Raw genomic sequence first — 13308 nt, forward strand, 5'->3', positions numbered from 1 at the left:
CACTTGCTTATCGGTTCAATCTATGCAGTTTAGACTAACCTGCAGTGACTGAACTGATTAATTCTTGGGCTTTTTAATTGTTTGTGCTTAGCCCCATTGCTGACTCTACTTGGACTTTGACCACTGCCTCTGTGTGCCATCTTGGATTGCTGTAACCTGGCTCTCACAGGTATCTAACCCAACCTGTTCCCTGATCTTGCTCTGCCTAGTATTTAGGTCCCAGTTTGGTCTCACACCCTCTGGATTTGACCTCAGCAACCCTCAGGCCTTGGGCTAACAGCTTGAGCAACTTGCCAGTCAAACTACCTACACCTTGATGCATGACACAGGCTCATCTGTCACCATCAATTTCATTGAGGTTTTATAGGGCATTCGACTGCTTGCACAGACCGACATTATGGAACATCCTTCAGTTCCATGGAATTGCAGCTGAAGTCATCAAAGTGCAGCGGCACAAAATATTCTTTAAGGACAAATGACCAAACAACACTGGTTCAGCTGGACACTTATTTGAACCAGCATTGCATTCTTTCTCTATTGTTGCCTGACATTAAAATAGAATAGATAACAAAGATGTATACAGGCAATACATACTGTAGCATAGCATGGACAGAGAGCAAATGGATCAAGGTTTGCTGATGTCATTGTACCACTGAGTGACACCACAGAGAAGGTACAAAGACAGACAACCTAGCAAACAAGCAGTCAAAATGGAGCTCAAAGGGCATGTCTGCATTGCTATGACAGTGTGTCTAATCCTAACCATTTCTGAGCACATCTACCCCTTGCTCCTATACATACGCTCCAGACACAGGAATACACCTATAAAAGACAGTCTAAGATGTGCACCACACTTCAAGATGGACATGGATAAGCTCAAGATGGTACAAAGAAGAGCCACCCACATGGTCAAGGGCATGGAGAATAGGCCCTACAAGGAGAGACTCGGGGAACTGGGCCTGTTCAGTTTGAGTAAGAGAAGACTGAGAGACGAATTGAGATGCCGCCTACAAGTACATCGGGGTGAACACTAAGATTTAAGTGAGCAAATCTTCAGGAAGGCACCTCAAGGGAGGACAAAGACCAATGGACATAAGCTTATAGAGGGTAAATTCAGGCTAGATTTAAAGAAGAACTTCTTCTCTGTAAGGATCACCAGAATCTGGAATACACTCCCAGCAGAGGTGGTGCAGTCACCATCCTTGGAGGTGTTCAAGAGGAGGTTGGATAAGCACCTTGTTGAGCTTTTCTGAGCCCAATAACTTCCTGTCCATGGCAGGGGACTGGACTTGATGATCTTACAGGTCTCCTCCAGTTCTACAATTCTTTGATTCTATGAGTATGTGCTTTTGTGACTACTCAAGACCTCAACCTCTGTCGTGTTTGAGAGTGGCCACTGGGGATGATCCTAGAGTCTCACTAGAGTACTTTAGGTTTGGGGCATGCATGCAGGAGAGAGCCAGTAGGGCATGCTACAGAGCTTCATGGATTACACACGCTACCCCCAAATTAACTATGCCAAAACAAACATCCTTGAAATCCAGACATCAAATAGCAACCTTGCAGTAGGAGGCAAGAACATCAAGGTCTCCAACCCTATCTAAATTGTACTATATTAATCAATGGAGACCTCAAGGAAGAAGTGACACTGAGGATAGGAACTACAGCTACAGAATTTACTGAAGTCAACAATGCATGGAAATCAAAGATTTACAGTACCAAAATTAAGCTGAAACTCTTTAACTCAAATTGTCAGGGGTCCTACTAGGCACCCAGTCTGGGTGAATTGCTTCTTTGACAACATCTGCCTGGGGCTCTGATTGGAAGCCCTAACATCAGCATATGATCCAGCTGGCCACTGTAAGGACCTTCTGATTGGCTGCTGGAAAGTGTTCCATCTGTGGCTGCAGCTCTAGGCCAGCTAATAATTTTGCCTGAAGGTTTGCTGCTCTGGTAAGCCTCTGAACCTGTGGCTCCCCGGTTTTCTGGTCCCTGACCCTACTCAAGTATGTTCTTGGACTCTGGTGTTTTGGAAATTGTCCTTGTACATGGTAACTCAGTATACAACCCTTGAACTTTGACTCAGTCTGTCATTTGGACTCTGTCTTTGGATTTCCCGCCTTGGATCTGGTAACTCAATCTCTTGAGAACTTTGACTTGGTCTATAACTTAGGTTCTGCTTCTGGAATCCCCCCTGGTATCAGCTAACTTGGATTATATTTCCTGCCCTTCTCCTGTAACCCAATCACTAGGCAAGACTGCCTACAACCTAGCTCTTGCACAAATATAATCCCACTACTAACAAACAGCTGGAGATCTATCAAAACATTTAGAGAGGAAATTAGATTCCTTTCAAAACAACTGCCTACAAAAGATTCTGGGTACTGGCTGGAAAAAAACTTAAAAAAGAGAGAATCATAGAAAAAAGTAGGGCTGGAAGGGGCCTCCAGAGGTCATCTAGTCCAGCCTTCTGTCTGAGGCTGGATACCCCTATCAAAACTACCCTATACAATCCATAATCTGAACTCTACATAAGAACTACCATCAACCCTGACAACACAGACATATCACCCTAACCTGCCACAGGTAAAGTAGGGGCACCACAGAAGCTAACGTCCTGCTTCTATGAAATCTTGTCAATATGTGCTCAAGAGATCCTGGGTAAAGGGCATGCCCCCTTGTCTTCTTTCCCCTGAATCATGGAACAAGAGTATGCATTTCTGATATATAAGGCACACCACCACTTTTCTCCCAACCCTACCTTTGCAAACAAGAGCATAACCCTCCAAGTTGACTTTCCAGTCATAACAGCTGTTCCACCAGGTCTCAGTGATGCCAATTAGATCATAGTTATTTTCACAGGCTGCAGCTTCCACCTCATCTTGTTTATTCCCCACACTATAGCATTTGTATCCTTGTATCAGATGTATTTTGCATTTTGACCTCACTTCCTTTTTGCACCACTTGCTGCAGTCCTGTAGCTCTCTGACTCTTTCCCAGAGTTAAGTTGTTTCTTTGAGTCCTTTCCCCTCTGGACTGTGGGCTCTCCTGTTGGAGAGTTTTGGTCACCATTCCCCATGGAATCTAGTTTAAAGCTCTCATTACTAGGCTGGTCAGAAGATACCCAAAGATGCTCTACCCCATTCTTGTCAGATCCTATCTCTTGGCAGCAGCCATCATCCCAAGAACATCTGCCCATTGTTGAAGAAGCCAAAGCCTTCACCATCTCAGCCACATGTACACTTCCAGCTCACTGCCTGGATTCTTCTGTGGGAAGAATCAACCAGAGCACAACTTGTGCTCCAAGCTCCTTAATCCTCCTGCCAAGAGCTTCATAGTTCCTGCAGATCTGCTCAGTGTAATTCCTGGCTGTAACAGGGTTCTCCTTGAGACCCTGTTGTTAAGGAAAAGGGGGCAGCTGGAAATAATGAGACCATGAGGAGGGCGGGCCCTGGTCCTCAGGTGCCAATGGCAGCTAAACCCCGGAGAATAAAAAGGAGAGGAAGATGAGGGAAGGTGACTTCGGGCACCACAGAAGAAAAAAGAGAGAGCAGCTGCAAGAGGGACCCTGGCTCCTGATTAGAGGGATCTCAGGATCCAGATCTCATCTGACCTTACCTTGAGTCCACGGGAGCAACGGTGAGTGCGGGGAGAAGCGGAGCCGGGCCACGTGCTGGAGCCGCGCTCAGCATTAAGAATTGGGGACATTCCACTGAGCCGGAGGGGCAGCGGGAGGGAAGACCCCGCCCAGATCCCTGAAGAGACTGGGGGACTTCAGGAACTCCAGGAAAAGGGACACTAAGGGCTGAGAGAGCAAGCCCCAACAGCGGGAGAGCTGTGGAGCCTGTTCACTGAAGCTGCACAATAAAAGGAAACAAGCGGCAGTAGTAACAAGCTGCTAATTAGTCAATTAGCGGCATAATAGAACCAAAAGGAAGGAAACTTTTCTTTTTTCTCTGTCAGTTACGGGGGGGAGTGGGCTAAGACTCAGACATGACTGAGAAGCCCGGAGACTCCCTTTTGCAGGGCAGGGGACGGAGATCCTCTGCCGAATACAGAGGGTGACCCAGTGGAGACCCTGGGGTTAACCCTTAGGACGGTGATTCCCCTTTCCTCTACGAGGGGATTTCCCTGTAAACCGGCAAACCAATGAATAAAAGCAGAAAGAAAAAAAACAAGTTATTTCAGCGTGGCATTTCCAGCGAATACTTCCTTTGGTAATAATCACTTCTTCCCAATTTAATTTCTTTAAGATCTAAGTCGTGGCAGGAGGGAAACACATGCTGGAGGAGGTGTTCCACACACGCTGACGCTGGCGGTATCATTGGTGTCTATATGGACAAGGAAGGGGTAATAATCCAAAGTGGCAGTCTGAATTCAAGCTCCAAGTAGGCAGCATGCCTCCCAGGCCCCCAAATCTGGATGACAAATTGCTGCCCCTGTCTCCTGCAGAAGGGGGCCACCAACCACCACCACTCTTCTCTTCCTTTTGGGTGCAGTGGTTCTGAAGCCCCTGTCCTTGGGGCCTTGCACTTCTTGCTCTTTAGGCTGCTGCATCCTCAGCCTCATGCCTGCAGATGTCCTCTCCTCTGCCTTTTCCTCAGCAGTTCCACTACAGTGATAGAAAGCAGTTGTTCAGTCTGCTGCTCTTCAATTCTATGGATTCTCCTTCTTCAAGTAGTCACATGCTGCCACTTCTCCTCCTTGCCCTTTTGGCCTCTCCAGGACCAGTCTCTCATAACACTTGTCCAAATAATTTTCCTGATCCTGGACAGAATGCAATGTAAATACCCATGCTTCCAGTCTTTGAATCTTCTCCTCCAGTGCAGATCATCAGCCTGCAGATGAAGTATTCCTGAACCTCTGAGAGGAATGTGAATGTGGCACATCCCAAGCAGGTCACAACAGTTGGAGGTCTCCAAACTCCATTAGTACCTCCTTAGCTCCCTAGAGAACACCTATGCCATAAGGAGAGAAAAAAAATAGAGCAGGAAGGGGGAAAACAGATACACCACAAGAACCTGCACACCTAACACCCACATTAAGACCTTTGCACACACAGTCTCCTGCTCTCTGGCTCCCTTTTCAGGCAAACTCCCTCTCTGGTTGCTGCCCTGTATTCATTGTTAACACACAGTTCATTGGGGGCTGCTCTTTCATAAAGCTGCCTATCCTAGCTCCACCCTTCAGTTACCTAAATCAGACCCACCCAAAGCAAGACCTGTCACTCAGGCACTCCAGAGGTGGGGAAGAACAGAAGAGGAAAGAGGGAAGTGCAGGAGGCAAGAAAGCAAACACATACACAGGGGAAAAGGGGGGGAAAAAGGCCAAACACATAGCAGGCACTAGACAAACACTCTAGTATCAATCAGCCACCCTAAGTCACAAGCACAGAGAAAAGCCTCTTCCAGACAGTCCCACACCTGAGCTGTTTATCCCAGAACAACTGCTTTCTGCTCAGCTTGCTCATCACCAACCAGAAGCCTGCCCTAAAACAGGAGGAAGGACTTAAGTGGGGCACATATGCTACATGACAAGACATAAACATACGGGGATATTAAGCCGTGAAGTGGAAACCAACTGATGTGAGGAAGAGAACATGTAAGAGAAACCTTAAGAAGAACATTTTGCAAGTAGAACAAGCAGCCAATATCAATTCCATCAACCTTCAACCCCATGTACCAGAAGACTGGTGCAGAGCTAGTCCACAGGACTGATTCTGCATGGTGTTGACTCCTATGCGCCCAGATCAGGCCCCATACACCTAATCTCGCAAATACAGCCAACCTATCTGCCTGCAGCGTTCCCCAAGGTCCGGATGTTTGGCAGCATGGCAGCAACAATTAATGCTGGCACTGTTCCCCTGCAGCCAAATTTTCAGACATGTAAGGAGCCCTGAAGGTCAGATGACACAGCTCTGCAACCTGGATCTGGTGTGCAGGCTGGGGGCAAAAATGCAAAGCAAATGGAGGCAGCAGGAAATAATAGAGGGACAGAAAAGACTAGCTTCTAGTGGGGTAATGGTAACATGGGAAAGATGTAACGTAACAAAGCAATGCATCTATAATGGGCAACCACGCATAAACCATTGCGACTTTCTCCAAGCTTTTTCATCCCCTCTAATTAACCAAAGGAGTAGGTGGCCCTGTTCAGCCTGTACATTTTACTGCTGCCTTTGATAAAAGTAAAGCAGAAACAGAAGGGAGGGAAACTTCAGATACCACCCACCTCCCACAAACACCACCCACACACATGCACCCATGCACAGAAAATACTGAGAGAATCAGAAATTGCATTGTAACAAACAGCATAAACATCATAACTGAAATCAGCGTAAGTGAAATCAAACATTTTCTCTATTTTGAAACATAGCAGGCAAAATCTTGGCCCTGTGTAACTTGATGTAAATCTTTAAAAGGACATCCACACTGATAAGAAAAACACAATTTTTGTATTTCTGATGGACAAACCAATAATCATCTGTCCAAAGACCCTATTCCTCTCTGCCCACAGAGAATTTATTCCTTGTGGAAAAAGACAGAAGCCCGCTATCCTTGTAGACATTTAAAGCTTGCTGAAACAAAGCTCTTGGAAAGTGTATTATTGAGAATAACAGTCCTACCTAGACAAAAAGACGGATTAGATCATCGAAAAAAATTCCATTCCCATTTGCTACTCTTCTGATCTATAAGAAATATTTGTGGGAATTCATTGACCAGAAGAAGCATATGGCCCTAAACAGTAAGTTGGCAAGTTAAACCTTCAAGTCAAAATGAAAGTTGTTCCTATAACTGAGAGAAATTGGTTTTGCAACACTGAGACATTCAAGTTACAGTATTTTGAAAGTCTTGCCTTTAATGGAACCATAAATTGTATGTGCTTACATTTGTTCTATAAACCTTATGATTCATTCTTTCAAAAATATAGACTATTTTACATAATCTACCCATGTGGTAAAAAAAATGGATAAACTTTAAGGCCGATGGGCTGGCTCTTAAAGAAAGAAATTTTGCACAAAGCAAATTGGGAGTACATATAATACAAGCACATTCATTTATTGAACATTTTTATTAAAATCTTTTTCATTTTAATTCTCTAAATCACAGATAAATACAAAATGCAATAAAGGCTACTGATCATTAAAGTTCAGTAAAGATCATTAAAGTTCTCTCTCCAAAAATTATATGAGGTAGGTCCCAAGCTTATTTCTCTCAGTGCTTGCTGCTTCAAATTCACATAGTTTATACATTTACAGAATTCCCTTGACTACCAGCTATGCAGACTCAGGCCTGGCTCTGAGAAATCAAGCTCGTCTACACCGTGTACTGACTGCCCGTAAGAAAGGTTCTGTAAGGCAGTGTATACCTTTACTGACACTTATGAACTCCCCTTGTCTTTAGAAGGGCAGCACAGGTATAAGTAACTAGAAGCTATATTCTGAAATACTCTGTTATGTACAGGAATTAATATATATAATCCAGTTCTCACAAGGTTGGCTAGTTCCACAGAGCTAACAGAAACATATGGTAATAAAAACATGCTTGAAAAAATAAAATGGCAGTAGATCTGCTGAGTGAAGCGGTGTCATTTTTAACAGGAGAGCTGTACTATAAACCTGACAGTACAATGCTTGCTGATCTCCTTATCTGTTTTCAATAGAGCCAGGGAACTCCTGGCTAAATCTGTTCCCTGTTAATAATTCAAGCTCACTAAGGGTTCCTAGACTGGATGATCTTAGCTGGAACCAGTGCTGTTTTTTTACCTTTGAACCACAGCCTGCTGTTGTGACCCAGTCATTTGCAAGATTCTTCCTGTCAAGACAGGCAGTGGTGTCATTACACATTCGAGCACATTACATGACACATTACAACTTCTCTTTCTTTTAAAAGATAGCTTTATGAAGACACTCAAATCCATTATTTGAAGTCTGATGTTTAATTCACTATCAGTGATTCATAATGTAACAATTAGCACAGCCTTCTCTCCTATTTTGTCCTGGGATTTCAGTCTTTGAGATTTCTGACTGTCAGCAACAATCAGACTTCACTGACGTTGGTAACAAATGCATGCCTTGATATTAATTTGTATAATTAGCAAAATGATTTTATGAGCCACTGCAAATTCAGAAAGCAATTGAAGAACCGTGCAAAATATTGATTTGAGAAAATAAAACATCTAGTATATATTTGCTTTTAGAATTGTCTAGACAATGTTAAAAGATAGGTTAAATGTCTTGCTTGAGTGTCAGCAAAAAGAGTTGTGCAATGCACTGTAAACAACAATTCTAATCCTGCACATTTTTAAGCTCCATAGATCTATTTATTCTAAGTTCTACTGTGGGTCCACATTACTGATCTAAGACATGAACCATTATCAGTAAGAATCTCAGAACTGATAGGTCAATGGCCAAATCTAGTATGGTAAGATATATTCTAAAGGGCAATGTCTTTAACAATCTAATATTATACATGACCACTACACACATTTTAAAAAATTGATAATATACTTATTTATCTTAAAAGGAAAGTGGGGAAGAAAACTGTGATAAAGCTAACGTTACTGGGGCCTTTAACAGATGTTGACAAAAAAATTGAGAGCTATGGGCAGGTGTCTGTGAACAACTCATAACACATTTTCCACAGAGGTGCCCTCTCCAGCCAGGGGATGATATGGGACTGAGTCGTTAGCTCCCCCTGGCCCCAGGAGAGATTGTCAATGACTCACTACTAGGCTTGGCTCCATCAGTTGTTGCTGTCATAGAACAGTGGATTGAAGAAACCACTGCTGTCATGGTGCTCTCCAGCCCCAGTTCCTGCCCTTTAAAGTTCCTAATGTGCAGGTAGCCTGAGACCAAGAAGCACCACTGGGGCTGCAGCAGCGTTGTCTGATCTTGGGTTGCCTGACAGCTAGGAACTCTAAAGGGTCGGCAGCTAGCCCGATACTGGAAAGCAGAGATTTATAATAGACTTCCTGCCAGCTCTTTAAAGATCCCCACTTGCAGGCAGTCTGAGATTCAGTAGGATGGCCTTCAGTATGAGGACAGATGATTGGTGAGACTAGATAAGGGGCAGCATGCTTGGTGTTCTGACACCTCACTACTGGAAGGGCTACCAGGGAGTCAGGCACTCTCCCTCCCTCCCCCTTGAAGGGAGGAGTAGAGGGCCATGGGATACTGGGAGTCTTTTGGACAGTACTATAACTAGACAAACATTATTGTTTTTTCAGCCAGCAACTTCTTGGGGGCAGATTCGCCATTTTGGCATTGGATACACTATTTTTACCCCATGACAAACTGCTTTAATGTCTGTTTGGTCACAATTTATTGCAGGGAACTCATATATAGTCACCACAAATGTAATGTCTGACAGAGCCCTGAAAAGTGAACAAACATTCTCTGCTCACTCCAGGAACTCCTTAACATAGTAAGAAATCTGTCCATGATGAAAGGATGGCCCAATGCACAAAGCAAGTCAGGAATTTTCCCTGCCTGCAAATACATGGACTACGAGGTTGATTTTTGCAGTCCATGTGTGCTGGAGGCAAAGTCAGGAGAAAGCCCATAGAAAACACAGAGATGCAGTGGTAAATATCAAAGCTAGGGAAGAAAAACTGGTAGTACTCTGCTTACCATGGATTCCTAAGTCAGGAAATTGGTCCAGCTGCTTGTTTCAACAGCATTTAGGAAAACAGGGTTTTGGGTACATTACCCAAAAGATTATACCAAAGATTATAGCTGAATCATAGAATCAATTTTCCTTCTAAAAGATGCAAATTCTCAAGGCCTCAGTGGAGAAGCAATATATAAAGCAATACAAATTTGTAAAGCTGTTTATGCTTTTTAATTTTCTGTCAGCCACTATGGAGCGCCAATATTTCAACCCAAAATAAAGCCACCACTTGTAATCTCTTACTTAAGTCTGACTTCTTGATCACGGATCTTCTCCTTCAGCTCCCAGTTCTCCTGGAACACTGCCTGTGCTGTGAAATCAGTCTGTTTTTTGGAAGTGGCAAGCACATTTGATTCCTCCTCTGCCTCCTGAACTCGGTTTTGCAGAGATATGAGCAGAGATGATTGTCGAGCATTGTTTTCTTTGTAGCTTTCCACTTCTGCTTTCAACTCTTGGAATGATGCTTCCTTAGAAGCCATTTTAGACCTGAGTTCAAGAAGCTATAGACAGAAAAGGGAGAACAGAAAAAATATACAGAAGGGTACAAGAATTTAGTATAGACTAAAACATCTGATATTAAAATATTTTTGGAATCTAGCAGGAAATACATTGTGGAACCATATTTTCCTATTAGGAACTACAAAAAATGAGATAACAAATAGCTGCCTTTTTTCAGTATTTCCCAACTGCTTTCTGTTAACTTCAGCTCAGGATTTTGAAGCAATAAGTAACTAACACAACCTTAATTAGTACCAGCTTCAATGCTGCAAAGATAACGAAGTAAACAAAAATAGCCACTTTGTTTTCAACAGAACTGACAAAGGCTGCTTGCAGATGTTAAAAAAAACCAACCAAACAAGCTGTGACTTACCAGAAGCAGCAGCACAGTACTTCAACCCGGGTCCGGAGCATCTGTATAAATCAGGTGCATCAGCAGGGCTTTTTGGAGCCTTTACCTAAGCTGAGCTATTAAATAAAAGAACCAAAAAAGCCCCATTAAAACACCCAATCTATACAGACATTGGGAAAGCTGGGTCCAGCTAATGTGTTGCCTCTTCTGGGCATGCGCTGGGCTTGGTACAGGAGCTCTGAAGCTCATAAAGGATCTAGAGTTTAAAGTAAAGCATCATTTTTGTTGGGGTTTTTTAATGTCTGCAAGCAGCCAAAGTTAATAAGAAAAAGAGTATTTTAAATTTCTAAAATACTTTGGAAAAACAGATTGAAAAATAAAAACCAGAAAGGTTACTATTGTCTCTTTAATATAAATTACATTAACAGGTATATTGGCAAGAAGAGTCATTCTGTAAGTTCTGCGAGAGCAGGAGGTGCTCCTTCTTACTGGAAGAGCACTATGCGGGGACTTTTTATCATTTGATACATCATGTGGAGATGGGATGCTAGAGAATGTTGCTGCCAATCACACCTGTACATGTGTATCACAAAACCCGATTTTCAAAGGCTTAAGAATTCAGCTAAATTCAGATGATTAACACTGGAACAAGAAAAGGATCTTTCTGATCTCATATGAGTACCCCTGTTCCAAGGTATGAAGATGCTAAAGCTTTACAAGACTGAAGATTTTTTTGCGATACCTTCTAAGAGACCAATACTATAGTTCAGAGAGCTATTAGACTAGCCTTCAGGTGTGAAGTGCCCATTCCTCAGGTCCTGATGTTAAAGCAGTTTCTCAAGGGATAAAAACTTAGGTCCTGAAGAAAGGCACCTGATAAAAAGCTTGCACAACAGCTCTCAACTATACAGTTGGTCCAATAAAAGATACTACCAAAAAGCCTTGCCTCAGAGACATTTCTTAGATCAGAGGTCAGCAATGTTTTTGAACAGAGTGCTAAAAACACCTACAACCTCAACTTGTAAGATGTTGGCATGCCAGGGGCGGATGGCAGGGTACCCACAAGGGACCCCAATCCTTGTTGTGGCAGTGTAGCCCCAACCCATTCCCCACCATCCACCCTGAGGTGTGCATGCCAAGCAAAATGCCTTTGCATGCCATGCTCTGGCACCCGTGCTGGGAGTTGCTTACTCCTGTCCTAGACCATCACAGCTACAACACTCCAATCCTACTAAAGCTTTTCAACTCACAGCATTTTGTTGGTGTTTTTCTCCAGTACGAAATAACATATTTCCTCCCCCACATCACCCAAGTCATTCCTGTAAATGGCTGCCATTTCTGCTGAAAATTTCCTCCCAAAAAAATCATCCTGGAGGCAGACATCTTGCATGTAAATTTTCAATCTAACTTTTCAAAGTATGGCAATATTATAAACAACAGAAAGCAGTCTTACAATAAAAAAATGTTAAGCAACATTTAGACATTGTTGCCAGCCCCACTTATAAAGAACAAGATGAAACATGAAGCATTTCATTTTGAACACATGAAGATTAAAATTATGCAATCAATTAAACTATGTTGAGTAGTTCTTAGATGTTGTTTCAGGGCATAGGCACAAGAACAAGCAACTGTGATGTAAATCAGGGATAGATTTCCTGTGTGTCAAGCTTCCCTGTGGTAACTGTCTATGTATATGCTTTTACTCCATAGTAAACAAAAACTAATCTGTGCTAGTTTAGCCCTGAATGAGAGAGACAGATTAAGTATCTTGCTTATGGTCACAAAGGAGAAGTCTTGTACAACCACAAATACACCCAAATATCCTGAGAGCTAGTCCAGTGCTTTATACATAAGATAATCCCTACTGAGTTTACAAAAAGACACAACTGAGGGGACAGGCGCACCAAATTCGAACACTCAGTTGGCACCATCGTTCTTTACAGAACATGTCGTATGCGCCAATGAGTTCCTTGGTGGCCACAGAGTCCGATGCGTGAGTGACAGTCCTGCCCACAAGTAGGGCACACCCATGCACTAGCAATGATCTGAATCTGAGCCACAGATTCTTTCCTCCTCTGACACTGGTCATCACAAAACTTAATCCAGTCCACCTCACAGCACCTCGCTCGACCTGCAAGCTGACCCCACCAGCCAGGGGAGCATTCTGAACTGCACATCCTTTGGAATCTCTGTGGAAGATTAGGACAGAAGTCATCTTGCAAGCATCCTAAAATTTGCACAGCGGTCTGCCTCTCTTTCAAGACCCTTCGCGAACTTCAGAGTACAGCACATGCTTCAGGATCCTTGAGATCTGGCATTTGCATGACAACCTAACCACCTGAATCTTTTCTTACAAATCAATGTTCCCATAAATGACATACCAGCATGATTTAACACTTTCACATTTATCGCCCTGTCTTGCCATTTTATTCAAAGAAGTTTACACAGGCATCTGATACAAAAGCTGTTTAGTCTTTTGGTATGTTTGGCATAGGTCATCAATGTTTCTGAGCCATATAGAACGGTGAATAAAACATGTCCAAAAATATGGATTTTCACGTTGGTTGATGATTTGTTATTGTTCAAGGAAGCCAGTCATAGATTTCATAGATTTCATAGACATTAGGGCTGGAAGGGACCTCAGGAGATCATCGAGTCCAGCCCCCTGCCCAAAGGGCAGGAACAGGAAAGAAATTCTTCCTTATGTCCAGCCTGAAACGGTCTTGCAGGAGTTTGTGACCGTTCGACCTCGTCATCCCTTGGAACGTCTGTTCACCAGAGCGCCCCCCC

General features: G+C 43.2%; 1 protein-coding gene across 2 annotated transcripts in view; it reads right to left on the reverse strand.

Moving 5' to 3' along the window:
• The window catches only part of CCDC170 (coiled-coil domain containing 170), a 113873-nt gene that overhangs the window by 75534 nt on the left and 25031 nt on the right, over positions 1-13308 (reverse strand). For both annotated transcript variants that reach the window (XM_019550070.1, XM_019550068.1), the window contains one exon: positions 9912-10168. In XM_019550070.1, coding sequence (XP_019405615.1) covers positions 9912-10168 — 257 coding nt within the window. The remainder of the gene's footprint in view (positions 1-9911; positions 10169-13308) is intronic.

This window comes from Crocodylus porosus, unplaced genomic scaffold, assembly GCF_001723895.1.
Source record: "Crocodylus porosus isolate Cpor-Errol unplaced genomic scaffold, CroPor_comp1, whole genome shotgun sequence".
Lineage (NCBI taxonomy): Eukaryota > Metazoa > Chordata > Crocodylia > Crocodylidae > Crocodylus > Crocodylus porosus.